Source organism: Microtus oregoni, unplaced genomic scaffold (genome assembly GCF_018167655.1).
Source record: "Microtus oregoni isolate MIOR12 unplaced genomic scaffold, Mior012 000019F_ref0000042, whole genome shotgun sequence".
Taxonomy (NCBI): Eukaryota; Metazoa; Chordata; class Mammalia; order Rodentia; family Cricetidae; genus Microtus; species Microtus oregoni.
The window spans coordinates 4,441,108-4,468,491 of NW_024543078.1; the positions used below are offsets into that span (position 1 = coordinate 4,441,108).

The 27,384-nt window shown below is 57.1% G+C and overlaps 1 protein-coding gene across 4 annotated transcripts; it reads left to right on the forward strand.

Annotated features, from left to right (window-relative positions):
* Positions 1 to 1,188: 1,188 nt before the first annotated feature.
* On the forward strand, positions 1,189 to 27,213 carry Zfr2 (zinc finger RNA binding protein 2). Of its 4 annotated transcripts, XR_005975965.1 has the most exons (19): positions 1,189 to 1,326; positions 6,374 to 6,566; positions 10,134 to 10,224; positions 10,848 to 11,092; positions 12,340 to 12,519; positions 13,023 to 13,209; positions 13,885 to 14,030; positions 14,697 to 14,816; positions 15,437 to 15,576; positions 16,132 to 16,264; positions 17,104 to 17,270; positions 17,902 to 18,076; positions 19,647 to 19,785; positions 20,359 to 20,453; positions 20,544 to 20,639; positions 20,984 to 21,095; positions 21,700 to 21,797; positions 23,757 to 23,988; positions 26,422 to 27,213. XR_005975965.1 is itself a non-coding variant. In XM_041669067.1 (18 exons), the coding sequence occupies exons 1-18, from the start codon at positions 1,274 to 1,276 to the stop codon at positions 22,447 to 22,449; spliced, it is 2,580 nt and encodes an 859-aa protein (XP_041525001.1). In that variant the 5' UTR covers positions 1,189 to 1,273; the 3' UTR covers positions 22,450 to 22,908. The 4 variants fall into 4 exon arrangements, 3 of the variants coding, with proteins under 3 accessions (XP_041525001.1, XP_041525002.1, XP_041525003.1); XM_041669067.1 differs by lacking the exons at positions 23,757 to 23,988; positions 26,422 to 27,213 and adding an exon at positions 22,240 to 22,908; XM_041669068.1 differs by lacking the exons at positions 23,757 to 23,988; positions 26,422 to 27,213 and adding an exon at positions 22,273 to 22,908.
* Positions 27,214 to 27,384: the final 171 nt, after the last annotated feature.

A 27,384-nucleotide genomic window follows, 5' to 3' on the forward strand; every position in this document is an offset into this window, starting at 1 on the left:
CCCGCCTGGAATCCCCAGTGAGAGGCAGAGATCCTGGGAAGATGGAGGCTAAACTGATGATGGTTTCATGAGAACTGTCAATAGTTTCCAGAAGGTAAAGAGCCACAGGGACGGATCCTCCCTGAGTCTATAAAGAGCCGATCCTGCCCAGACTTTGGTCCCCAAAAGTATGAGAGAATACATGCTTGGGGTTTAAGACCCCCACCCCGTCAATCTGTTGTACTTCTTTTATCCTCCATGACCCTCATAGACCTCCGAGGCTCTTCCCTGCATCCTATGAGAATGTTAAGTTCCTCCTACCACAGCCCCTTTGCCCGCGCTCTCGGATTTCCGACTTTCTGTAACTGACATGTGAGGGCGGATTCGCTGGCTGTGTATCCTTCTGGGATTGGCTCAGGGTGCTGACGTGCTGTTCTCAAGGGCCACCCATCCCCTTTGGAGCGTGTCTCCAGGTTTCCCTCTTTCTTCTGGGCTGAGTAATGCTCCATTTTGTGTTTCTTTCAATAGGGATAAATCAGTGTGCACCCTTCTAGAACAAGTCCCCGTGTGTACGTCTGCCGTGCTTGGCGACTTCCGGGGGCAGAAATCAAGGGCACAACAGGAAAAGAAGAAAATACGTAAACCAGAGAAATTGCCTTAGCCTCCCTGCCTTCTAGGAAGACGTGGGGCTCCTCAGGTAGGGTTTGGAAGTCACGGGCGCTCAGAACGGGAGTGGTCACGTGCCACCCGTGTGCCCTCTCTGCGGACGTGGGCTGGAGATGTAGACCAGTAAGTGAGCGGCTTGCCAGCAGGCCCACATCTGGAGTCAGGTCCCCGGGGCGCATGGCGGGTCCTCTCATCATCACAGGGGACCAGGGCAAGCAGGCTGAGCAGGGGGGGCTTGTGAGGGGGGACAAGAGAAGGCCCTCAGAGGTCAGGGATGACGGGCCCAGGAGGGCGGGGCTTGGATGGGCGGGCGGGGCCAGATGGAGGCGCTCTGGGGTCAGGGGCGGTGGGTCCTGGAGGCGGGGCTTGGCTAGTGGGCGGGGCCAGACGGAGGCGCTCAGGGGTCAGGGGTGGTGGGTCCTGGAGGCGGGGCTTGGCACGTGGGCGGGGCCAGACGGAGGCGCTCAGGAGTCAGGGGTGGAGGGTCCTGGAGGCGGGGCTTGGCACGTGGGCGGGGCCAGACGGAGGCGCTCAGAGGTTAGGGATGGCAGGTTCGCGAGGGGCGGGGCCCGGTGCGTCGGGGGCACGGCCGTGACGTCACTCCCGCGGGCTCCGGGAGGACGCGGACATGGCGGCCAGTGGCTTTTCCGGCCTCGCGCAGGGCGCCGGCCCGTCGTCCAGGTAACGAGCCCCGCGTGCGGCAGGATGCCCCAACCCTGCGGGACGCGGTCATGAGTCACGGGGAGCGGGCGGGCTCTGGGCGGGGCGACGGTCCCTGGGGTCCGCGGGAGGGCGGGGCAGGGACCCTGTGAGGACAGACCTGGGTCTTGGAGGGTGGGGACTGGAGGACAGCTGGGGGAGGGGACTGACTTCAGAGAGGACTTGAGACCTTGGGGAACCTTCCGAGCGAGCGGAGAGAGGATGGGGGTTCTGGCGCCCGATAAAAGCAGCTGGGGTTTCTGGTGTTTAATTGATGGGGGACCCTCTACCGGGATGGAGGCTGAGGTTCTGCTGTGTAAAAATAGGGACCCTTCTGACGGGGATGGAGTGTGGGGTTTTGCTGTCTAATGGATGGGGCATCCTCCAGATGGGGATGAAGGGGGAAGTTCTGGTCCCTGATGGATGGGGAACCCTTCAGGTGGGTATGGATTGGGGGTTCTGGTGTCTAAGGGGGGGACCCAGGTAGGCAGGGTGAAGTGAGGCTCTGTTCTTCAGTAAAAGTATGGGCCGGATGGCACAGGCCTCCAGCCCCAGCTCCTGGGAAGAGAAACTGAGGTCGGGGGAAGTCTGTCTGGAGTTCAAGGCTAGCCTGAGATACAACTCAATGAGGCCAGGTTGAGCGGCTTGGGGAGAATTCGTCTCTCAGTGTTGGGAGTTGTGGGGGGTTGACCGCTGGGGACACATTCCCCCATCAGCAGGTATCTTGGTAGGGTTCTAGTGTGATGACACACCACGGCCAAGAGCTGGAGAGAGGGGCTCAGTGTGGAAAAGGACTTGCTGCCGAAGCTGGAATCTGGTCAGTCCCTGGGACTCAGGCTGAAAGATTGCCTGACTCCTGCAAGTGGTCCTCTGTTGTGGCCCAAGACCTGCAGCAAGCTGGGGAGGAAAGGGTTTCTTCGGTTTATGTTGAAATAGGGGCAGCGGGGCTGCGTCCCTGGCACCCGGCCGCCCACGCGGGGCTGTGTCCCACCACCCGGCTAGCTTTACCCGAAATAATTACACGGAAACTGTATTCTTTTAAACACCGCTTGGCCCATTTCTATCTAGCCTCTTCTAGGCTAGCTCTTGCATCTGGACCAGCCCATTTCTAATAATCTGCTGTAGCCCACGAGCTAGCTTACCAGGAATGATCTTAACCTGCGTCTTTCTGGAGTGGGAGAATCATGGCGACTCCTTGACTCAGTTTCTTTCTCCCAGCATTCTGTTCTGTTTACTCCGCCTACCTATGTTTTAACCTATGAGGGCCAGCCAAGCAGTTTCTTTATTACTTAACCAATGAAATCAACAGATTGATATATCACACTCCCACATCAGGTTTACACGTCCACACCACTGTTTATCACTGAAGAAGTCAGGGCAGGAACCTGGAGGCAGGAGCTGATGCAGAGGCCATGGAGGATGCTGCTCACTGGCTTGCTCCTCCTGGCTTCCTGAGCCCGCTTTCTGTATAACCCAGGACCACAGCCCAGGGGTGGCACTGCCCCACGCTCACTAACTGTGGCCCTGAACAACCCTTGTGAGGATTACTGCTGCAACAGGAGCTACCCCTTCATTGCCCTATGAAGGCCCGCGATGAGTTCCCCACATTTGGGTGAGAAAAGAAGAGAAGGAAGACTAACGCAGGCCTCCCAGGCCTTGGGCGATGATGCTCAGCATGGAAGGGGCTTTGGCTTGGCTTGTGTGTGCTCTGGAGAGGGCTCTGGAATGGTTTGCGCATGCTCTGGAGGAGGTGCTGTAGATACCTCGGCCTCTTGGTGCCTGGAGAGCAAAGCTAAACTACCCCACCCCCAGCCCAAACCTAAATCCCTGCCACAGTGCTGCACGGCTGGGTGCCAGGTACTGAGACCACCACGCACATGGCAGCCAGAAAAGCCCGGCCTCTGAGCTGCAGAGGTCAGAAGGAATTTTATTTTGGTTCTGTCTGGTTTTGTGTTAGAAAAAAGCGAAAGCTGAGCCCTGACTCTTCTGTTCATCGCTTAGCTGTATTTTTACCCCTTTCCTCAAATGTCAGCTGTTTGCATCACCTGGACACAGCCCCTGAGGGGACAAGGCCGAGCCCCTCGGCTCAGGAAAAGTTGGCCTCCAGAGACCCTCCACTCAGCGCAGCGCCTCCCACTTGGGGAGCCCAACTCCAATGGGGAGCACCCCAGAGCATGGGGTGCCATGGGGTGCAGGGCACCAGCCAGGCGGCACCTTCTGCCCTGTCCTTTGATTTGTCTGGAGAGATGGCTCAGCGGTTAAGAGCACTGACTGCTCTTCCGGAGGTCCTGAGTTCAATTCCCAGCACCCACATGGTGGCTCACAGCCGTCTGTAATGAGATCTGGAGCCCTCTCCTGGCCTGCAGGTGTACATGCAGGCAGAAGTACTGTATACATAATAAATAAATCTTTTTAAAAAAAATCTGAAGTCTCTGAGCCAGTAGCGGTCCGCATGCCTTTAATCCCAGCACTTGAGAAACAGAGGTAGGCAGATCTCTGAGTTTGAGGCCAACCAGGTCTACAGAGGGAGTTCCAGGACAACCAGAGCTACACAGAGAAACCCTGTTCTGAAAAACAACACAATAATAATAAAATCCGAAGCCTCTGTAAAACTCCAAAATCACTTTAAAAATTCAAAGTCATAGCTGTGGGATCCTGTAAAATCAAAAAAGCTCTTTTTCCAAGAGGAGAGAACTAAGCACAGTAACCATTGGAACAAGGTAAAACCAAACTGCAACAGTGCAAATAATTCAACAGTGCAAATAATTCAATGTCCAAATATCTGGGATCCACTCACCATCTTCTGGGCTCCTCCACGGGCCTGGGTCACATCCAGTCGGCCCTCTACAGCGCACACAGCCTGCCGCCCAGGCTCCAGCGGACTCCGCCCCACCGCTGCTGTTCCTGGTGCTCATCCCATGGTACAGACATCTCCACCGCACCGGAGTCTCTGCTGCAGCCTCTCAGAGGCTCTCTTCACGGGGCCAAGCCTCAGCTTTTTGGCATGGCACCTTCGGTCAATTGCCACTGAGCATGCGCCTTCACCAATGCCCTCTCCCGGCCTCTCATGGCGCCAGTGTGAGGTACAGCCTTGCCGCCTCTGGAACACAGCTTCTCTGTGCTCTGAGGACACTTGTCCCAGACGATTTCACCTTGGTGGTGCTGCTCCTTGCTAATCACAGCTAATTCTTTAGCTCCAACAGGCCAGGAACATTTATTGTTATTATTAGTATTATTATTTGTTTTTTTGAGACAGGGTTTCTCTGTAGCTTTGGAGCCTACTGTCCTGGAACTAGCTCTTGTAGACCAGGCTGGCCTCGAACTCACAGAGATCCGCCTGCCTCTGCCTCCCCAATGCTGGGATTAAAGGCGTGGTCATGGCTGACCACAGATTCTTAACTCAGAACTGCAAATGGCCCACAGGGTCTTTGCTCCCCTCTGAACTTCACAGGCCTCCAGCAGCTATGCCTCTCTTGGTGCCATGTGTGCGAGGGGCCTCCCTGTCCTCTGGTGGTGAGCACTCCGTGCCTCCCTAGTCCTCCCCAGAACCCAATCAGGTCTGTCTCAGCAACCCCATGCACCTGGCACCAGTTTCTCTCTTAGCCAAGGTTACTAAGTTTGATGAAATGATCAAACGTGGTTGGGAAGGAAGGCCTTTTAATTCAGCTTAGGGCTTCACATCACTGCCCTCACTGTAGCATAGGCCACAGAGGGGGCTGCTCACTGGCTTGCTCCACATGGCTTCCTCAACCTGCTTTCTGTAGAACCCAGGAGCACCACACCAGGGAGGCTTCACCCACAGCGGGTGGGACCCTCCAACATTGAGCACCAACTAAGAAAATGTCCTCCAGGCTCGTGTGAAGCCTGATCTTGAGGCATTCATTTTCTCAGCTGAGGCTCCCTCCTCTCTGATGACTACAGTCTGTGTCAGGTTAACACGAAACTGCCCAGGAAAGCAGATGTCCCTCCTGTCTGTCCCCAGGGCCATGCCCCTCCAGGCGGCCCAGCCTGCTGATTGTCACCTGCCACCCTTCTGGCAGCTTCTAAGCCAGGCCCAGTTTTTTCTCACTGTGGTGGTAACCTCTGACTTCTCAGGGGGCCCAGTGAACAAGCGCCTGGGAACCCTCAGCCGTGACCCCAGTTTTTACTGATTCGGAACTCACAGTGACACTGAGGAATGTTGGTGTCAGGGCCGCGATCCTTTGAGGCCCCTGGTGGGTAGAGCACATATTAGCACGAAGGAGTCTTTGGGCTCCGTGGCTAGTAGACCCTCCCAGCACTGGGGACGTAGAAGCATTCAGGTGAGCCTCCTCTGTGGAGCGAACTAACAGTCTCCCCGAAAGGCGTCCTGGGACGGACAGCCGTACCTGGTGGCCATCGGTGCTGTTGGTCGCTGGGTAGACAGCAATACAGGCACCCGGGGAAGGAAGATGAGGGGCTGAGAGGTGTTTGGAATACAGCGGCTGCACTTGCAGAGGAACCAGAGGGTGGTTCACAATCTCTGCCTTCAGTGACAGAGCCTGGCGCCCTCTGCTGGCCTCTGCGGGCACTAGCCACACCAGTGGTAATGCAAGCGAAACAAAATAAAATAAAATAAAAAAACACAACTCACGATAGTCCAGGCAAGCCTAGAATTCCCAGCCCCCAGCCTTTGCCTCCAGAATAGCAGGGATAGCCAGGCCTGACCACCAGGCCTGGTTGCAAGAACTTCCACCCACCTGGGTTTCTTGGGCTGTCACTGCGGCTATGAAGCCATTCGGGGGAGATGAGAGCATAGTTGGTCAGAGCACCTGCTGGACAGTGTGAGGACCCGCGTTCACTCCCAACATTCATCTGCAATGTCGGTGTGCCGGTACATACCTCTGTGCCCGTGCTGGCCAGGCCGTCCAGTTAGTGTGAGCTCCGGGGACGTGAGTGTTGTCTGTGGCCACAGGAGTGAGGGGCTGGCCTGGCCAAGCACCTGCTTGGGGGTTGTATGCCGTGGAGACCCAGTTAACCCCCTCTGCCTTTTGTGTTCTGGTGGCTCCAGCACCCAGCCATCCTCGGCTTTTCCTGTCCCGGCTGCTGGGCCCAGCTATGCCATGAAATCTACCCCTGGAACAGAGAGCACCACCAGCCGGGCCCTGGCCCCTGCCACCCAGCCGCACGCCAACCAGGACTCCGCGTCCAGCAGCCGGCCCCCAGGTCCTATCCCTGTGGCTGCGGCTGCGTCTACCCACCAGGTACTGCAGCGCCACCATGCAACAAGATTTTAATTCATTTTTTACACGTGTGAGTGAATTCCTGCATGTGTGTCTTTCGTCACGTGTGTGCAGCGCCCACAGAGGCCAAAGGAGGCTGTCAGCCCCTAGAGCTGGAGTCACAGGTGGTCATGAGCTGCCATGGGGGTGCTGGGAACTGAACCCAGGTCCTCTGTGTGAGTGACTGGTGCTCTGACACCACAAGGAAATGTGTGTTGAATGGGACATCCATGGTGTCCCTGACATCAGCATTTCTAGGGACAGGACCTGCTCTGCGGTGACAGGAGCCACCACACTGACACCTCCCAAGGAGGGGACTTCTAGAGACACTGAGATGGACAGAGTTGTGGCCCAGCCAGGCAGTGGCCTCAGGAGGAGCCTGCAAGGCTCTGAGGGAATCCCCTCCAACAGACAGCAGTTATGGGGGTACCAGGACTTGGGGCCACTGTGTCACCTCCCCCATCACAGCTCCTGCCCCGTCTCTCATCCCTGACTCACGTAGCCAACAGTTGTAGTGCCTTGACTCAGACCAACCTGGGCTCCTGGCTTTCACACTGAGAAGAGTTTTGGGCCAGGGGGTCCTGAATCAGCACTGGGGTTTCATGAGCTTTTAACAGGGACATAAGCAGGAAGGTTGAGATGGGGGCCTTGGGAGGAAGTCTGTCATACCGGTGCAACTCTGGCGTACCTGGTAGTCTTGGAGGTTTTGGTGACCTTTGGGTGCTGTCTTAGCCCTGGGTGGCTCTGAAGGGTAGCATAGTCGATAGGTCACAGAGACGCAGGCTCGAGTACCGTGCACAACCCTGTCTGTGGAGCCTGGGTGTGCGGCCTAGGCCGTACCTGTCACAGGCGGGTCTGCCGCCTGTGATGAGACCCTACCTGTCACAGGAGGGTCTGCCGCCTGTGATGAGACCATACCTGTCACAGGAGGGTCTGCCGCCTGTGATGAGACCGTACCTGTCACAGGAGGGTCTGCCGCCTGTGATGAGACCATACCTGTCACAGGAGGGTCTGCCGCCTGTGATGAGACCGTACCTGTCACAGGAGGGTCTGCCGCCTGTGATGAGACTGTACCTGTCACAGGAGGGTCTGCCGCCTGTGATGAGACAGTACCTGTCACAGGAGGGTCTGCTGTCTGTGATGAGACCGTACCTGTCACAGGAGGGTCTGCCGTCTGTGATGAGACAGTACCTGTCACAGGAGGGTCTGCCGTCTGTGGTGAGGGCTCTTCCCTCCTGATTCCTCAGTCCTGTGTCAGTGCCACTGAAACAATGTCTCAGACCTACTGTGCTGACACAGGCCCATATGTGTAGGGAGTTGGGTCCATCCTGGGCTGGGTGATACTGCCTCAAAAAAAAAAAAAAAAAAAGCAAAACTAGGGTCCAGGTCTGGAGACAGAGGCAGGTGGATTTCTGTGAATTTGAGAGCAGCCTGGTCTACAGAGTGAATTCCAGGACAGCCAGGGCTAAACAGAGAAACCCTGCCTGAAAAAATTAAATAAATAAAATGGTAGGACTGGCTGGCTGGGCACGGGGAAGGGGAAAGACACTGTGACTGAATTTGAGGACCGGGGCGGATGGTGGTGGCGCACTTGGGAAGCAGAGGCAGGCAAATCTCTGTGAGTCCAAGGCCAGCATGGTCTACAAAGCAAGGTCCAGAACATGCTCCAAAGATTCAAAAAACCCATCTCGGGGCTGGAGAGATGGCTCAGTGGTTAAGAGCATTGCCTGCTCTTCCAAAGGTCCTGAGTTCAATTCCCAGCAACCACATGGTGGCTCATAACCATCTGTAATGAGATCTGGTGCCCTCTTCTGGCCTGCAGGCATATATGCAGACAGAATATTGTATACTTAATAAATAAATATAAAAAAAACCCATCTCAAAAAGATAAATAAAAAAATTTGATGGTCGGAATTTGATCCTTGGGCCCCACGTGGTAGATGGAGAGAAGTGACCCCTCAGACTGTCCTCTGACCTCCGTGTGTGCTGTGCCCCGCGTGCTCATGTGCACGCTACATGCAGACTGTCCTCTGACCTCCGTGTGTGCTGTGCTGTGCCCCGCGTGCTCATGTGCACGCTACATGCAGACTGTCCTGACCTCCGTGTGTGCTGTGCCCCGCGTGCTCATGTGCATGCTACATGCAGACTGTCCTCTGACCTCCGTGTGTGCTGTGCTGTGCCCCGTGTGCTCATGTGCACGCTACATGCAGACTGTCCTGACCTCCGTGTGTGCTGTGCTGTGCCCCGCGTGCTCATGTGCACGCTACATGCAGACTGTCCTCTGACCTCCGTGTGTGCTGTGCTGTGCCCCGCGTGCTCATGTGCACGCTACATGCAGACTGTCCTCTGACCTCCGTGTGTGCTGTGCTGTGCCCCGTGTGCTCATGTGCACGCTACACACAACAGATCAATAAACAAATGACTGACCTGTAGTCTGTGGGCAGTATACTCGCCCAACACACGAGGTTGTTGGGTACATCCCCAGTACTACGTAAACCAGGCCTGGGGCAGCTCCTGAGGAGAAGGAAATCCAAGGTCACCATTGGCTGTGTGGGGAGTTCGAGGCCAGCCTGGACTATGAGAGCTTGTCTCATCAAAACACACTTCATGGGGGCTGGAGAGATGGATGGCTCAGCGGTTAAAAGCACTGCCTGCTCTTCCAAAGGTCCTGAGTTCAATTCCCAGCAACCACATGGTGGCTTACAACCATCTGTAATGAGATCTGGTGCCCTCTTCTGGCCTGCAGGCATACGTGCATAATAAATAAAGAAAACGCCTGTAATCCCAGCACTCGGGAGGCAGAGGCAGGCGGATCTCTGTGAGTTCGAGACCAGCCTGGTCTACAGAGCTAGTTCCAGGACAGGCTCCAAAACCACAGAGAAACCTTGTCTCGAAAAAACCCAAAAAAAAAAACAAAAAAAAACACACTTCATGACCAGGGTCCAGACCATAAAGCTGCCACCTGTGCACTGCCCCTCCCATGTCTCACCACAGAGACTCCCCAGTGTCCCACCCCACTACCCCCAGTGTCCCACCCCACTGCCCCCAGTGTCCCACCCCACTGCCCCCCAGTGTCCCACCCCACTGCCCCCCAGTGTCCCACCCCACTGCACCCCCCAGTGTCCTACCCCACTGCACCCTAGTGTCCCACCCCACTGCCCCCCAGTGTCCCACCCCACTGCACCCCCCAGTGTCCTACCCCAGTGTCCCACCCCACTGCCCCCCAGTGTCCCACCCCACTGCACCCTAGTGTCCCATCCCACTGCCCCCCCCAGTGTCCTACCCCACTGCACCCTAGTGTCCCACCCCACTGCCCCCAGTGTCCCACCCCACTGCCCCCCTGTGTCTCAGTGTCCCATCCCACTGCCCCCAGTGTCCTGCCCCACTGTCCCTCAGTGTCCCGCCCCACTGCCCCCCAGTGTCCCGCCCCACTGCCCCCCAGTGTCCCACCCCACTACCCCCTCTGTCCCACTCCCACCACCCCCTCTGTCCCACCCACCTCACTGAGCTGTTTCCTTTTCTCTGTCCCTGTCCCATGGAACGCTCCAGCAGGGTGGTCACAGCTACCGAGAGTCAAAGGTGCCCAGGAACTGCGAGGACACAGCAGAGCAGCCAGCTGCAGCCTCTCTCTGCCGACCAGGTGAGTGTCGGGATCCTCTGAAGGGATGGCCATGGCCATCACAGGGGCCACATCTCAGCACTCAGCACAGACACACAACAGGCCTGGGCCGGACCAGACCAAGCGGGGCTCCTTCTGGCTAGACCCTAGTCCTAGGGTTTTTTTTCTTTTTTCTGTTTTGGTGCTTAGCTTTTTGAGGCAGGGTTTATCTGTGTAGCCCTGTAGCCCCGGCTGTCCTGGAACTCATTTGATAGACCAGGCTGGCCCTGAAGTCAGAGAGATCCGCCTACCTCTGCCTCCCTGAGTGCTGGGATTAAAGTTGTGACCATCACCAGCCGGCCAGCAGTCTTGTGTCTTTTTGTCTGTGACATTTACTTGTTACCGCGTGTGTCTCGGCATGTGTGGAGGGCAGAGGAACAGCTTCCCGAGGGAGTGCTCTTCTAGACGGAACAAGTCAGCAGGCTTGGCCGCAAGAGCCTTTATCCACTGAGCCATCTTGCCAGCTCCAGTCTCAATTTAAAATTTCCTTGCGTTCTGGCAGAGCTGCAGCTGGGTGCAATGGGAGGTCACAGGCTGACCCCTGTGACTGTCCCCTCCCTGCTCTGGGTAAGCCTGGCTGAGTGTACTGTCTCTTGCCCTCCTAGGCCCAAGCACCCACAGCTCAGACCGCCCACTGAAGTCCCAGCGGGTCCTGCAGAAGCAACAGACATCCCCAATGGCTCCTGTGGGCTCGGACCCTTGGGGTGGCCCAGGCCTCGGGCCCTGGGACCCCAGCTTTACCAGCGACGCACTGCCATTCCTGGACAGGCTGCCGAAGCCCAAGGCGGGCCCCCGGCCACCCTCCGTGCACTACTGTGAGGTCTGCAGGGTCAGCTGCGCCGGGCCGCAGGTCAGCACTGGCAGTGGGCAGCTTAGTGTCACCCTCCAAAAACAATGGCAGGGCCGGGCGGTGGGGCACACCTTCAATCCCAGCGCTCAGGAGGCAGAGGCAGGTGGATCTCTGAGTTCGAGTCCAGCCTGGGCTACAGAGCGAGTTCCAGGACAGCCAGGACTGTTACACAGAGAAATCCTGTCTTGAAATAACCAAAGTAAATAAATAAAATAAAAAAGAAAGCACTGAGAGATGACCACAGAACGATTGTCTTGACACACACACCACACACAGATTTACACAAACATACCACACATGCACCCCCCCCCCCCCCCCACACACACACACAATGGAGAGAGGAGAGAGCACACTGAGGCCATCTCCCGGTGGCTGAGGCTGTTCTGAGCCTGCCATCCTCCGGCCTCAGCACCTTCTTAGTTTTACCCCGAGTCAGCGATGGTGCAGGCATGCTGTGTGTTTCTGGGGCCCTTGTCACTCGCCCGCTGCCACACTGGGCCGCATGGTTTTCATGATTCTAAGACCCGAGCCCGTTTTGCTCACACGGGCTGAGCTGTCAGACCCTGTGGGCACTGATGTACGGTTGCGGTTGCTCGTCTGTGAGATCAAGGCTCACACGTGTGCAGTGTCGCACTCTGCGTCAGCTCAGAAGGGGCTTCTCTGCGCTCGTGTTCTCAATTGTGTTTATTTTCTCCACGTGAGTCTGTGCCCTGCGTGTGCCTGTCCATTGGGGCAGATGGGGGGTCGGATCCCCTGGAGCTTTGCTCTCACCCTGACTTCACCCAGCATCTATCTTTTTCTTTGTTTGTTTGTTTTTAGTTGTTTTGTTTTAAGGAGGGTTCCGTGTACCCCAGGCTGGCCTTGAACTCACAACTGAGCTGAGGATTACCTTGAGCGAGGACAGGCCAGCAACCCCACATCTAGCTCCTGAGGTCCTGGGGATGAAACTCAGGCCTTTGTCACAAACTTCAGCCCCAGCCTGGAAATCCAGGTGTTGTTTGGTGGCAGCCCCCTGTTCCCAGACAAACCACCGAACCCTTGGTGAATATTTTCTTAAGAACCTGGTTGGAGTTTAGGTCAGGGAAGGGAGACGGTAATACCGCCTGACTCTTGTAATTTAATACCTCTCTTGGTCACAAATGTTGGAGGAAGCAGGGGTCCTGTGTCCCTCTGAGCTCCCACTAGCCAGCTCTGCAGCCTGCAGATGATGACTGTGTAGTCACCCAGGCCACCTCATTCTGTTCCAGACCTATCGGGATCACCTGGAAGGACAGAAGCACAGGAAGAAGCAGGCAGCTCAGAGGACAGGCACACAGCCCAGCGGAGGTCCGCGAGGGGCCCAGAGCCTGCACTGTGGCCTCTGTGCTGTGTCCTGCACCGGGGCGGATGCCTATGCAGCTCACATGAGAGGAGCCAGGCACCAGAAGGTATGAGCCTCCCAAGCCTGCTGTGAGCTCTGAGCACGTGCAGGTGTGGGGGGAGGGCACGGGGGGGGGGGCTGACGACTGTGAGCCTCTGAGTCTGCTCTGACGTGGCTGGAGGTAGCGACCTTAGGCAGTGGCACTGTGGCTAGAGTCTGACTGAGCCCAGGGCATGAGTGTGTTTGTGTTTGTCTCAGCTGGGGTCCCCCAAATCACGTATTTGTGCACACACTCACAGGCTACAGCTGGGGAGCTAGAGAGCTGTCTGCATTGGAGATAGACGACATTCAGTGGGAGCCAGCGCAGGTGGTCGAGAGAAAGAGGTGTCACAGCTGAGAAATGGGACCCCGCAGGCAGGAGGTAGCTCCGGGAGGTGTTTTAGCGTGGAGTTTCCCACAGAGTATAGAAACCAGGGTGCGGCCCCCACATTCCCTCCAGTAGCCAATTCGGTGTGAAGTGCCCTGTTTTCCAAAATCACTCCTGACTGAGAGCTGTGGGGTCCATTGCAGGTCTTCAAGTTGCACACCAGGCTAGGGAAGCCCATTCCCTCTGAGCCCACGCCTCAGAGTGTCACCTACACCAGAGGCTCGGACAGCACCCCTGAAACCTCAGTCAAGCAGGAAGCTCACAGCAGTTACAGCTCACACACCTCAGGCCGGCCAGCACCAGCCAAAGGATCAACAGCCTCACGCAAGGGTACAGGTCTCTCCAGTTCCCTGCATGTGAGCAGATGACCACACCCCCAGCCCCTCACTGGGGATTCTAGGTAGGGCTATACCCTGACTATGCCCCCAGCTTTTAGATATTTTGGGGGTGTTTTTGTTTGTTTTTCTTTTTTTTTTTTTTTTGACAGGATTTCCAGGGTTCCTGGCTGTCAGAGTTCTTTCTGACTCTGTAGCCCAGACTAGCCTTGAATTCAGATCCTCCTGCCTCTGCCTCCCAGTTTTCTGGGATTAAAGACAGGTGCCACCCTGGCCATCTCTTGTTTTTGAGACAGGATCTCACTGTGTGGCCCATGGTGACCTGAAACTGGTGATCCTCCTGCCTCAAACTTATGAGCAGGGTGTGCACCACCAGTTCTGTGAAAACTTAGTTTGACTAGGAAGCCACCGTCCTTGGGAGCTCCGTGAGGTGACCTGCCCTCAGCAGGCAGTCAGTGGCCACTTGCGGAGCACCTCGCTTCCTTGCTCTGAGCTGTTTCCACGTAGCCTGGACATTCTACCTGCCCTTCTGTGGCTGCACGGCTCCATGTTGCTGCTGAGATCTTTCAAGGGAAGGAGGGGCTACTGCTCCTCTGCTTCAGGTTCCTGGGGCATTGTGGGAAAGGGGTGGGGAGAGCCTGGGGTTGCAGCCGGTCTTGGTTTCTGGCAGGGCCACCTGAACTGCAGACAGCACACAGCCGACCCGGAGAAAGGAGACCACCACACCCCAAGGCAGAGGCCACCAGGGGAGGGCCTGGGGAAGCTCCAGGGACCTATGGGGACATCGAGCCAGTGGGCACAGAGTATGTGGAGGAGGTGAGTGAGCTCCATGCAGGGCCACGGGCCCGAGACTCGCCAGCCCCTCTTCATGTCCACCTCCTTCAGGGTATGCTAAGAGGGCCGGGGGCAGGAAAGCCTGGCGGGGCACCAGGACCCTGCCACCCAGCAGGCCAGGCTGTGGCACTTTGCACCTCAGTTGGCTTCCACACCCTGGCCTTTCCTGCAAGAATCAACCAGCTCCCTCCACCCTGAGGTCCTGGGCCCCAACTGTCAGCCCAAGGACAGCCCTTGCCCGCCACTGCGCAGACACCCAGGGAAGACGGTTTCTTCACAAGCTTCTGCCCTGTGCAGAGCCGTTTCCACTCCCAGCTGGCTCCGTGGCACCTGCCTGCCCAGATGTCACCTGTGTGGGTGTGTGCAGGGTCCTTCTGTGCCTTGCACTTTGTCTCAGCCGCTGGAGTCAGCTGTGGTGGCCTGCCGCTGAGACAGAGCATTAGACAGAAGTCATGGAGACCAAAGAAAGTGATGGGATGTGGGCTCTGTCCCGGGGTGGAGCTGGGGGAGGAGGGGACCAGGCCAGGGGCAGAACCTGGGCTCCGGCCAGCCCCACCAGGAGGACCAGTGTCCTGGGTGTCTTGGTGCCCAGAATCCTCCAGGGCGTTAGGGCTGGCCAGTGGGCAGCTGAGCCGTGTTCTGTCCTAGGTGCGCAGCGAGGAGGGGAAGGTGATCCGCTTCCGATGCAAGCTCTGCGAGTGCAGCTTCAATGACCGCAATGCCAGGGATATGCACCTGACCGGACGGCGGCATCGGCTGCAGTACCGGGTATGTCCGGCAGGGGCACTAGAGGCTGCCGGGACCACCCGGTGGGAGAGGAATTGGGTGCAGGAGGAGGGTGGGCAGACAGGTCCATAGCTTTCTTCTTCACCAGGAGTCTTCCTCCTTGGCCACGCAAGAGACTGCAGATGTTCAATGCCAGGGCTGAATGAGATCCAGCCTGTGCTTAGCTGCTGTAGCTCCTCACGGGTTCAGTGTTTCTAGTCCCTCAGTGAGCACAAGTGGCTTGAACTTGGACAGATGGAGCATGCCTCTTGGTGGCTCCCTGTGGAGCTGCGCTCCTGACCCCACCTGTGCTCAGTAGGCTGTGCAGAGTGAGCAGGAGTAGCCCACGCTGCTCCTTGGGTCCACTGTTCAGTGAGCAGGAGTAGCCCACACCTCCAGTACCTTGTCAGGACCTTTCCCAAAGCACCCGTTTTGGCTGCTGTGGCCTGCATGTCACCTGCTGTCCCCACAGCACACTTCCCTCCATTGCTCTTGTGGGAGGGGCAGCTCTGTGAGAACAAGCAGCTGGTGTATGTTGGGGCCCTCTATGCCCATGAGGTGGCCCCTGCTTCAGTCTGTCCGTCCCCTCTAGTGGCATCATCTGTCTGGCTTTGCCTTTGCAGAAGAAAGTGGACCCGACACTTGCGGTGGCCGCCCGGCCCAGCGGCCCCATGCAGAGGGTGCTGGTCAAGAGGCTGCAGTGGCAGCGGCAGCTGGCACAGACAAGACTAGAGGATGCACAGCGCTGGAGCTCTGAACTAAGGTGACCATGATGTCCCCTCTGACCTCACAGTCCTTCAACCTCTGATGCCCCCTGACCTCTGATGTCTCTATGTCCCCCAACCTCTGATGCCCCTGACCTCTGATGTTCCTATGTCCCCTGACCTCTGATGTCCCCATGTCCCGTGACCTCTGATGTTCCCTGACCTCTGATGTCCCCATGTCCCGTGACCTCTGATGTTCCCTGACCTCTGATGTCCCCATGTCCCGTGACCTCTGATGTTCCCTGACCTCTGATGTCCCCATGTCACGTGACCTCTGATGTTCCCTGACCTTTGATGTCCCCGTGTCCCCCAACCTCTGATGTCCCCATGTTTCCTGACCTCTGATGTCCCCGTGTCCCCTGACCTCTGATGGTCCCTGACCTCTGACGTCCCCATGTCCCCCGACCTCTGATGTCCTCGACCTCTGGCGTCTCTGCATCCGTCCTACTCTGCTCTTTAGACCTTCTCTGTGGTCACCTGGGCCCTGGGGCTGGAGTGCGTTTGTGGGGTTCTCTGGTGATCACAGCCCTGTGTCCCCCCACATCTGGCCATAGACAGCAGGAAGGACAGAACAGGGAGCTTGAGGAGCTCTCCCAGCCCCAGATTGAAGAGCAGTCACCCAAGTCACCCGCCTGGGCCCTGCCAGCTCCCATTGCCAAGCCAGGAATGGCCACCACCCGGCGCCAGGTAGGTGAGGGGGGCTGATGTGCCGTGTAAGAACCTCCTCGGTCCCCACCAGGCCTCAGGAGCCTCAGGACTGGTAGTGAAGACTACCCAGTATGTGGGTTCAGCATGGCATGTCTCTCCCACACTGTGGCTTCCTCCTGTTCTCCACAAATGTCCATCCTTAGGCTGAGTAGGGACCTGAGTCTGGCCTCTTGCTTGGGGACGGGCCCTGTGTGGCCTCTGGCCTGTGAATGGAAGAACATTGCCACCAGAAAAGAGCTGTCCCACCCAGACCTCAGCCCCGGCATGTGTTCCCTTGTGGGAGCTGCTCAGATGCTGGCCACAGCCAGCTCCCGCCTGCCAGGGCTCCCTGCAGCCTGCCTGACCCTTCCACCCTCTCCGCAGTCCTGCCAGGGCTCCCTGCAGCCTGCCTGGCTTTGCACCCTCTCCGCAGTCCTGCCAGGGCTCCCTGCAGCCTGCCTGACCCTTCCACCCTCTCCGCAGTCCTGCCAGGGCTCCCTGCAGCCTGCCTGGCCTTGCACCCTCTCCGCAGTCCTGCCAGGGCTCCCTGCAGCCTGCCTGGCTTTGCACCCTCTCCGCAGTCCTGCCAGGGCTCCCTGCAGCCTGCCTGGCCTTGCACCCTCTCCGCAGTCCTGCCAGGGCTCCCTGCAGCCTGCCTGGCCTTGCACCCTCTCCGCAGTCCTGCCAGGGCTCCCTGCAGCCTGCCTGGCCTTGCACCCTCTCCGCAGTCCTGCCAGGGCTCCCTGCAGCCTGCCTGGCTTTGCACCCTCTCCGCAGTCCTGCCAGGGCTGGCTGTCTTGTCCTCACCCCACCCTTGATGAGCGTAGTTCTCCCCACAGTCGGGGCGCCGGCCAGAGAGCAGTGACGATCGGCATGTCATGAGCAAGCATGCCTCCATCTACCCCACCGAGGAGGAGCTGCAGGCCATCCAGACAGCTGTGTCCCACACAGAACGAGCCCTCAGACTGGTGTCGGACACACTGGCTGAGGAGAGCAGCCAGCATGGGTTAGTGCTACGCCAGAGGCCATGGATGCCACAGGGTTAAAGCTCTGTCCCACCTCCGTTGTCTCCCAAGGCTTCTGGTGGAGAAAATCCCTCCCACCCCCCCATGTGTAGGGGTTGGTGAATCCAGCATTCAGGAAGCTGAGACAGGAGGATTGCTGTGAGTGTGAGGTCAGCCTCCACAGTGAACCCTTGTTTCAGATATAGATAGGTAGGTACATACATGAAAGATATAGATAGATCATAGATAGATAGATATGTAGATAGAGAGAGATCATAGAGAGGTAGATAGATCATAGATAGATAGATATGTAGATAGAGATCATAGAGAGGTAGATAGATCATAGATAGATATGTAGATAGAGATAGATCATAGAGAGGTAGATATGTAGATAGAGATATAGAGAGGTAGATAAATGAATCATAGACACACAGATAGATCATAGAGAGGTAGATGTCTGACCTCTCCAGTGATGGGATTGCTTGCATGGGACTGAGGGATGAATACTGGGGATGGAGGTGTGTTTCATTTCCTATCAGGCCTCTGCTGTAGAGAGGCCTGGTTCCTGGTGCTCAGGAGTACAGCACCCTTCCATCTCTCCTGCTGACGTGTGCTGCTTCTCTGTCTCCTCAGCACCCTGGCGCCTCCACCACCGCGGATGCTCAAGGGTGTGGTTCGGGTCGGCATCCTGGCCAAGGGCCTGGTCTTGCGCGGGGACCACAGTGTGCAGCTGACCCTGCTGTGCTCCAAGAAGCCCACGCACTCCCTGCTGCAGAGGATCAAGCAAGAGCTGCCCAGAGAGCTGTCGGTAAGGGCAAGGCTGGAGAGACGGCGGAGAGGCCCACAGGGCTGGGGTGACGCCATCGTCTCGCACATACGTGTTGACATCTGAGTTCCAGTGTCTAGAACCCATGTAAAAAGCCATGTAAAAAGTCTGGCGGTGGTGCACACCTTTAATCCCAGCACTTGGGAGACAGAGGCAGGCGGATCTCTGTGAGTTCGAGGCCAGCCTGGTCTACAAGAGCTGGTTCCAGGAAGGCAGGACTACTCAGAGAAGCCCTGTCTTGAAAAACCAAAACAAACAAACAAACAAACAAAACAAGATGGAAAAACAATTGAGAAACACTCTGAGGTCAGTCTCTGGCCCTGACACGCCCAAAAGAGGAATCAGCCACACACCTGTCATTCCAGCAGCTGAGGCAGGGGGATGACAAGCTCTACCCAGGGCTTGGTCAGTAGCTCAGTGGTGAGCACTCGCAGGTGCAAGGCTCTGGGCCCCATTCCCAGCACTGGCATGTACATGCACACACATGTTCACACACGTTACACACTCACACATGTTCACACACGTTACACACTCACACATGTTCACACACGTCACACACTCACACATGTTCACACACGTAACACACGCACACACATGTTCACACACGTTACACACTCACACATGTTCACACATGTTACACACTCACACATGTTCACACACGTTACACACTCACACATGTTCACACACGTTACACACGCACACATGTTCACACATGTTACACACTTACACATGTTCACACACGTTACACACTCACACATATGTTCACACACGTTACACACTCACACATGTTCACATGCGTCACACATGTGCACATGCTCACATACGTCACACATACACACACATGTTCACACACGTTACACACGCACGCATGTTCACACACGTCACACAACACACACATGTTCACACACGTCACACAAGCACACGTGTTCACACATGTTACACATGCACACATGTTCACACACGTTACACATGCACACACATGTTCACACGTTACACATGCACACACATGTTCACACGTTACACATGCACACATGTTCACAGTCACACACACATGTTCACACACGTTACACAAGCACACACATGTTCACACACGTCACAATGCACATACATGTTCACACGTCACACAAGCACACGCATGTTTACACACATTACACACGACACACATGTTCACACGTTACACACGCACACATGTTCACGCACGTCACACATGCACACATGTTCACACAGTCACACATGCACACACAAGTTCACACACGTTACACATGCACACACACAGTTGCGTCTGTGCACCCACAGGGTGACTGCCTGTGAAAGGCTGTGTTTCCTTCCCGTTCTGCCATTATGCGTCACCAGCCGCTTTTCTACTAAGTTGCTGTCCTATGTGCAGCAGTGCCCTTCACTGCAGAGGCTCCTCAGCCTCCCTGGCGGGTCTCAAGTTGCCCAGGCTTTCCCAACACAGGGCTGGCCCTGGCAGCAGGCACACTAGGTAGACAGATGGGCACACGGGCAGTACCGTTCTGTGTGCATAGGGCTCCTGTCATGTTTACCCCAGATAGTGGCAGAAGACAAGTACGAGGTCTCATCTGACCGCAACGCCAACATCATTATCTCAGCCTGCGTGGAGCCGGGGGTGAAGGTCACTGTGTCCGCCACCTCACCTCTGATGCGCGAAGACCCCTCCGTAAAACGAGGTACACCCCCAACTTCCTGTCCTAGGTCTCCAGGGCACAGCAGACACAACCTGCCCTGGGTAGGACCCCCAGTGGCCTCACTAGCTCTGGGTCACACATGTTCACGTGGGGTCACACGGGTCATTCAGGGTCACACGGGGTCACGTAGGAGCAAATCTGGGGCAGTCGAGCTAACAGCTAACTTCTGGACCTTAGCACATGCTCGGAAGGTCCTCTCCTGCTGAGTGCACCTCTCCATGGAGTTTAGGGACAGGGCCTCTCTATGCAGCCGGGCCCAGGCCTGAGACTTGCAGGCTGTCACTACTTCAGCATACGGTCATGTACAGTAGTGACCCAGCTGTAGGTGTGGGCACGGTGTCGGCGTGTACAGTAGTGACCCAGCTGTAGGTGTGGGCACGGTGTCGGCGTGTACAGTAGTGACCCAGCTGTAGGTGTGGGCACGGTGTCAGTCCTTTATCTCAGTGCTCAGGAGGCTGAGCAGAGAGGCCTCCATTGGGAGCTGGAGCCCAGTGTGCAGTGCAGAGGAACAGGGCCACCCTGTGAGGCAGGGACTCAGTGTCCTGTCCCTTCTAGGACTTCAAGACTCTCTGCCTGACCCAGAGGATGTCCTGGACAGGGAGCAGTGCCTTGAGACCCTGGCTGCCCTCCGTCATGCCAAGTGGTTCCAGGTCAGGACCCGGGGTGGCTGAGGTGGGGACAGTCACCAGCCACAGTTTGTCTCAGAGTCCCACTGACCACCAGTGTGTATTCTCCCCAAGGCTCGAGCCAGTGGCCTGCAGCCGTGTGTGATTGTCATCAGAGTTCTGCGGGAGCTGTGTCGCTGCCTGCCCCCATGGGGGGCCCTGCCCGCCTGGGTAAGGCCGCAGGGGACAGTGAAGAACCACAAGTGGGGGTCCAGCCTGGTCTCCTCTCAGCGCCCGACTAACCCAGAGTGGGTCACTGTCATGTTTGACTGTCACCTTAAGCCAAAATGGGGGGTGAAGCCCAGACCCTGCAAATGCAGGTGTCCCAGGGAATATACTTGCTTCACAAGAGCCGTCAGCATCAGGGCAAGAGCCAGGGCACCCCTGGAACTCGAGAATGCTCATGTCCTCACAGACATGTACTCCAGCATGGCCTTGTTCACCAACCCTGCCCCCTTCCAAGCTACAGTGTGTCCCGTCGTATCCCCCACACCATGGCCCTGTGTCCCCTTCAGGCCATGGAGCTGCTGGTGGAGAAGGTTCTGAGCAGCGCACCCCGGCCCTTGAGCCCAGGGGATGCCATGCGGCGGGTCCTGGAGTACGTGGCCACAGGTGCGCTCCTGACAGGTCAGTGATAGGACAGGCGTGGGTGGGAGGCTAGGCTAGGACGGCAGATACAGCGGCCATCCACATCCACACACAAGAAGAGAGGTCATCTACACACGCTAGAAGAGTGGCCCATAGCCTATAGCAGCACAGGGGCAGAGGTATGTCGGCATCCTTTAGGGACTCTGCGGTGACCATGGCGCCACACCATGGGGCTGGGCTGCGGCTCATCTAGTGTCCCCGGAGCCCCTGGGTCTCATCCCAGCACTGCACAGTCCAGGCCTGGTGGACAGCTGCCACCCCAGCACTTGGGATGAGGCAGGAGGAGCAGGAAGGGCCACAGTGCCCTCCAAAGGGACAAAAGTGGGCCCCAAAGGGTGATTCTGGGTGGGAAAAGAGGGCCAAGGGTCAGGCCTGACCTGTGGACTGTCACACAGGCTGGGGAGTGCTTACCCACACAGGGACAAAGGGGCCATAGGGGACCCATGCAATGTGCCCAGGCTGTATGTTATTGAGGCATACCTGGCCCAGTGTGGCCCATGGGTAGCTGCAGGCAAACACAGTGATACAAGTGAAGTCACCCCGCTAGTCCCTCACAAGGGTGTCCACCTTCTCCCTGGTTCAGATGGCCCGGGGCTGCAGGACCCCTGTGAGAAAGGCCCACAGGATGCCCTGGAGCCCATGACCCCACAACAGCGGGAAGACCTGACGGCCAGTGCTCAGGTACACGGGTCCCCATCCTCCTCCTGCAGTCTGGACTCAGGAATGGGGCTGGGAGTGACAGACAGCTCCAGAGGGCAGCACTGAGTGGCCTGGGCCACAGAAGTCGAGGGCTCTACTGTCCTACACGGAGCCCTAGGCTCCATCCCGGGCACTGGGTATGAAGGCAGGAGGAGCAGAAATTCAAGGCTATCCTTGGCTGTATAGAAAGTTTGAGGTTAGCCTGGGCCTGGTGTCAAAGAAAATACCTCAGCCACACATGCCCACAGTTCCACACACTGCCACTTTCAGAGGAGCCAGGTGTCTTGCACGGAATTCAAGGTGGGGTCCCAAGGGCTCCAGGCCAGCCCGTGCCAGCAGCCAGAGGTGGCATTCCCCAGGCTTCATGCCTGTCACCAGAAACTGTAACAAGGAACAGAACAGCCCTGCTCCCTGGTCCCTGCAGAGGGCAGACCTGACAGGACCCCGCTGTCCACAGCGTGCCCTGCGTCTCGTGGCCTTCCGGCAGATACACAAGGTCCTTCACATGGAACAGTTACCTCCGCGGACCAGATTTGGGGCCCGGGCCCGGAAGAGGATGAGGGAGGCTAGTCAGGCCCAGGAGGGCGCTGGGGAGAGAAAGCGGGGCCGGCAGGGCACGGCAGGGCTGCCCTGAGCCAGCGTCACCACAGGCCTGATCCTGCTCGGGCCTCCTGGGTCTGTAGGCTTGTCCACATGCAGTGACCCCTGTGGTGACCCCGTGCTGTGGCTCTGTCATCCCCACCCCCAGGCAGCAGTGACTTCCACTCCTTGATACTAATCAATTTGAAACTCCCTTGATGTCACATGAAGTAGGTGGGATCTGAATCACTTCCTTGAAATGCCAGGAAGGGTGGCCTGGAAGATTCTAGAAGTCACAGGATTGGGTGGAGGAGCAGAGAGCACAGAATGGGATTCCCCAGACCCCAGACCCAATCCTGTCCTCCACACAGACTCCAGCTCCACCCCAGCGGCGAGTCCTATGGTCCCTGGGACGCTGCCCCCACAGTGGAACCCAGCCCCAGTCACTGAGTGCCTTTGCAGACAGGGCCCACTCTGCCCAGGTCACCCTGTGGACCCCTGAGCCCCCTGGGACTACCCGAGGCTTCAACCCTGCTCCATTCTGCCTGTGGCTTTTAAAGGCACAATGCCTGGAGTCTGTAGAATCATCCAGAACTTGGCCGGGGTGGGTAATAAATCAGATCTGCCTGTGTGCCCTGTGGCTTTCGTGTCCTTCACTCTGGGGTGGGGGTGGAAGTGCCCACAGGCCTCAGTCTCCCCACACCAGGCTGCCTCATGAGCGTGGGCAGATCTCCGTCCCCCCCCCCCCCCCCAAGGGCCTGGTCAGGAGCAGAATGCTTCCTGGAGGAGGTGCCGCGGAGTGCAAGGCCCCAGGCCTTGGGAAAGTCTCCCTTCCAGTTTCCCTCTTCTCCCTGAGCGCCCTCCTCCCGGTGGAACCCCGAATCTAAGCTCAGCCTCCATGAGAGCAACCCTCCAGTGTGCAGAGACCAGTCGTACTTCCTCCCAGCCTCCGCCTCTACACTCCACCCTCCCCCGCCCTGATAAGGGTACAGTGCGGGCAGTGTCCTTATCAGACAGAAAAGTGTACAGGCTGGTTCTGGCTGGGCCAGGCACACATGGGTAGCCAAACCAGGAAGCCTCTTTCTGGTGGCGCTCAGCCTGAGGCTGGCTCAGGGGGACAGTGCTTCACAGCTGGGCGAGCTCATGAGTGGAGGGGACTGGTGGCCGCGACCTTGGTCTAGGCTCAGTGCTGGAAAAGCACAGCGCCCCACCGCTCCGCGCTGAGCCCCTCCGCCAAGCCCACCCGTGTCTCCCTGGGAAGGCAGATGAGTCCACGCCAGGTGGCAAAGAGTTAAGTCGGACCCGCCTAGCAATCCCAAACCACGGCGCTTCCGCGACAAATCCAGCATTTGGTGATTTCAGTCCAGATGGAGTCCTGTTTGGGCTGTGCAGCTCCCTGAAGCCTCGAAGAGCCGCAGCAACTGACCGGCCCGCCCAGGTCCTGTCCCCGCGGGGCAGGGGACCCTGCAGCAGGCCGGCCGAGGGTCAGGGGCACAAGGCTGGACCCCAGACAAGGCAGGAAACCGAGCGCCAGGGTATTGAGGGAGAGCTGGACCCGGGCTGCGGATGCAGGGGAGCGTTGCTAGGAGACAAGGTAAGTGTGGGTGGGTGACGCGTGCGTGTGGGCGGGCCGCGGTCCAGGCAGGAGGTGTTGGGGAGATGGCTGCCTGTAGGAGGTCACTGCTGACCTCAGGAAGGGCGATGATCACCAGGGCTCGAAGTAAGAGCCAGCTGGAGGACGGGTGCTCTTCAGGAGGGGATCGCAGCCCCCCGCGGGCCTCGCCCGTCCCATGTTCACTGACGTTTTGAAAATAAAACGCTGCGTGATTGTCACTGGCCAAGGAAACACCAAAGACTTCTCTAAGGAACGAATGGGCACACACGGCACAGTCCAGCCACTCGCTGGAATATTATACAGCCACGAAGGGCATTCTGACCCTGCTCGAATGCAGGTGGCCCTGGAGGACATAATGCCCAGTGACACAGGGTTGGTGTCATCAGACCCACAGAGATAGGAAGTGGTTCAGTGAGGGCCCTGGGCAGGGGAGGGCATGGAGTTAGTGTGGGATGGGGAGACAGTTCTGGACACAATGATGCCAGTGGCAGTGGAAGTGAGCGAGCCATGTTGCATGTGGAACTGAGATGGGAAAAAGTAACTTTCATGTCACAGGCATTTGTTAAAATTTGATAATGAATATTGCCGGGCGGTGGCGGCACACGCCTTTAATCCCAGCACTCGGGAGGCAGAGGCAGGCAGATCTCTGTGAGTTCGATGTCAGCCTGGTCTACAGGAGCTAGTTCCAGAACAGGCTCCAAAGCTACAGAGAGACCCTGTCTCAGACAACAACAAAGTGTATCTGCGTGCACATGTGCATGTGTGCATGTGTGCGTGTGTGTGTGTGCGTGTGTGCGTGTGTGCATGTGTGCGAGGCTGCAGTCAGAAACCAACCCTTGGGAGTCTCTCTTCACGGTGTGTGTCACGGAGAGTATATGCAGGCATGGGACAGCCTCGCCCTCTGGGTTCTCACTCCTGCTCCGTGTCCTGGTTTTTGGACATGCGGTGTGGGTGGGTGGCCTATGAGCATATTATTTTAATCTCTGTTCTTCAGCCGACACGACAGGAAGCCAGCTCCTATTGCCAGTCCTTGTGGGTTTTGTGTAGTATGACCAGGAGTCCTGAGCTAGCCTGGGCTACACAGTGAAACCCTGCCGTAAAAACTAAAAAGGGCCGGGCAGTGGTGGCGCATGCCTTTAATCCCAGCACTCGGGAGGCAGAGGCAGGCGGATCTCTGTGAGTTCGAGGCCAGCCTGGTCTACAAGAGCTAGTTCCAGGACAGGAACCAAAAGCTACGAGAAACCCTGTCTCGAAAAATAAAATAAAATAAAAAAAAAAAAAACTAAAAAGGATGGTAGAGGGTGAGAGCAGCTGGGCCCCAAAGAGAGCAAGGGTCATTTCCCTGCAGGAAGCCTGGTGCTTCCCTGAATCTGGGAGTCCCCTAGCATGAGAAGCACCAAGTAGAGCTAATTTTAAAGGCACGTTAATTGGGGCAGCAGGATCTGGCCAGGGATGCAGGCTGCAAGGGAGCCATCTCCATGGCAACTGAGATGCCTAAGTGTCCCCAGTGCCTTGACTGATGACGGTGAGTGCCAGGGCCTCAGTTTCTCCATCTACAAGATGGACACAATGCCTACTCCCTGCAAAGGGAAGCAGACAGCTCTTGACACCTCTGAAGGTAGTGGCTTTATAAAAATCCATTTGGAGAGCTGGGCATGGTGGCACATACCTGTCATCCCAGGACTCAGGATGCTGAGGCAGGAGCATGGCCAGTTCTAGGCTAGCCTGGACTATGAGTGAAAGTGTCTTAAAGAGAAGTGTTAGGGCATTTTCTATCTGTTCTTTAGACAGAGACTCACGTAGTCATCCCAGGTAGCTGAGGCTGACCTTGAACTCCTGACCCATTACTGGAATGACAGGCGCATACTACCACGCCTGGTGTAGAGACCAGGGCTTCGTGCACACCAGGCGAGTTCTATGCCCGTGAGCCCAGCCCCAGCCTCCTGCGACACGAAAAACATGCTTAAACACATTCAGGTCCCATGTCAAGTGTCCAGGGCTTCACAGGCTAGGGCTGCGGTCAGAAGTGCCACGTGTGGGCAAGAGCTTCCTGGCCATGGTGTTTCCTCTGCTCCGTCTGTGGCTCAGCACGTCTATTTCAGGCAGCTGCGACGGCTTACCAACGAAAATGGATCCTTAGTATTCCTGGAATCACTGCCACGGGGCCCCCAGTAAGAGGGTAACCACACCTCAGATCCCCACCCAGCTCTGCCACTGGTGGTGGGGCCTCCTGCCTCAGCCTCACCTAACCCACAGGGACAGTACTATTATCATTTAACACATAAGCTCATAAGCTTTCCTTTTTTTTTTTTTTTTTTTTAACAAGGTCCCAGGTAGCCCAGCCTGGCCTCAGATTGACTCCATAGCCGAGGTTGACTTTAACTCCCTTCCCCCTTGCTTCTACCTCCCCAGTGCTGGGGTGACAGGCCTGTGACCACAGTGTGCCACCAGCCCCAGGCCTGTCTTCTGCATCTTTGCCAGCTGTAAGTACCAGAGAAAACATCTGGACAAAGTCCATTTGGCAAAGCAACCAGGGAGGTGGTCAAGGCCAGCAGCTCACAGCACTACGACCTCCATGCTGCAGCCACGGCCCCTCAGCCTGGGCCTCCACTCCCCGCTGCGCTGTGAGCCTGGCGCTTGCACACACATACAGGTACTTTCAGAAAGGCCAAGCTCCTCCTGCTGTGGGGGTGCTCCAGCCTCTGGCTCCAGCCTGTAAGGCCTCAGCACCGCATGAATGGAACCTGTGCAGGATGGGTCAGATCTGATCAGAAAGCAGCCGGTTACCGCATAAGCTCGGGCCACGGCAGCACCAGTGGGTATCTACTGCAGCGTGGGAGCTGCGTGACAACGGCAGTAGGAAGGAAGCCTCTGGGTCAGTTCCTGTGACTCAGACGTGTGGTATCTTCAGCAATGAGGGTCACCCAAGAGCAGAAGTTGGTTTGCAGTCGCTGGTCCTCCCTGGCCCGTGACTCCCAGGTGGGCACCCACACCTGGCTGGAGACCTGTGGCTGTGGTCTCACAGCCATCCGTGAGGGCACGTTTGTCCAGACTTGTCCGCTACTTCTGAGCCGCCCCCAACCCACCCCTGCTGTCTTTAATTAGTTAAATAGGTTTATTTTATTTTATTCGGCTTTTGTTTGTTTGGTGTTTTTTGTTCTTTGGGTTTTTTTTTTTTTTCCAGTCAAGGTCTCACGTAGTTCTCTAGCCCAGGCTGGCCTTGAACTCACAGAGATCGGCCTGCTTCTGCCTCCTGAGTTCTGGGGAAACATTCGAGAGCCCCAGGGCAGGAGGAGCCTGGCCTTTCTGAACGTACTTGTGTGTGCACGCACCAGGCTAACAGCGCAGCGGGGAGTGGAGGTCCACGCTGTGGGG

Bases quoted from the DNA above. Each gene is read 5' to 3' on its own strand.
- Zfr2 (XM_041669067.1), top strand. From the start codon at position 1,274: ATGGCGGCCAGTGGCTTTTCCGGCCTCGCGCAGGGCGCCGGCCCGTCG. The intron at 19,786-20,358 runs GTACACCCCCAA...TGTCCCTTCTAG, and splicing joins AGACCCCTCCGTAAAACGAG to GACTTCAAGACTCTCTGCCT. The intron at 21,096-21,699 runs GTCAGTGATAGG...TCCCTGGTTCAG, and splicing joins CACAGGTGCGCTCCTGACAG to ATGGCCCGGGGCTGCAGGAC.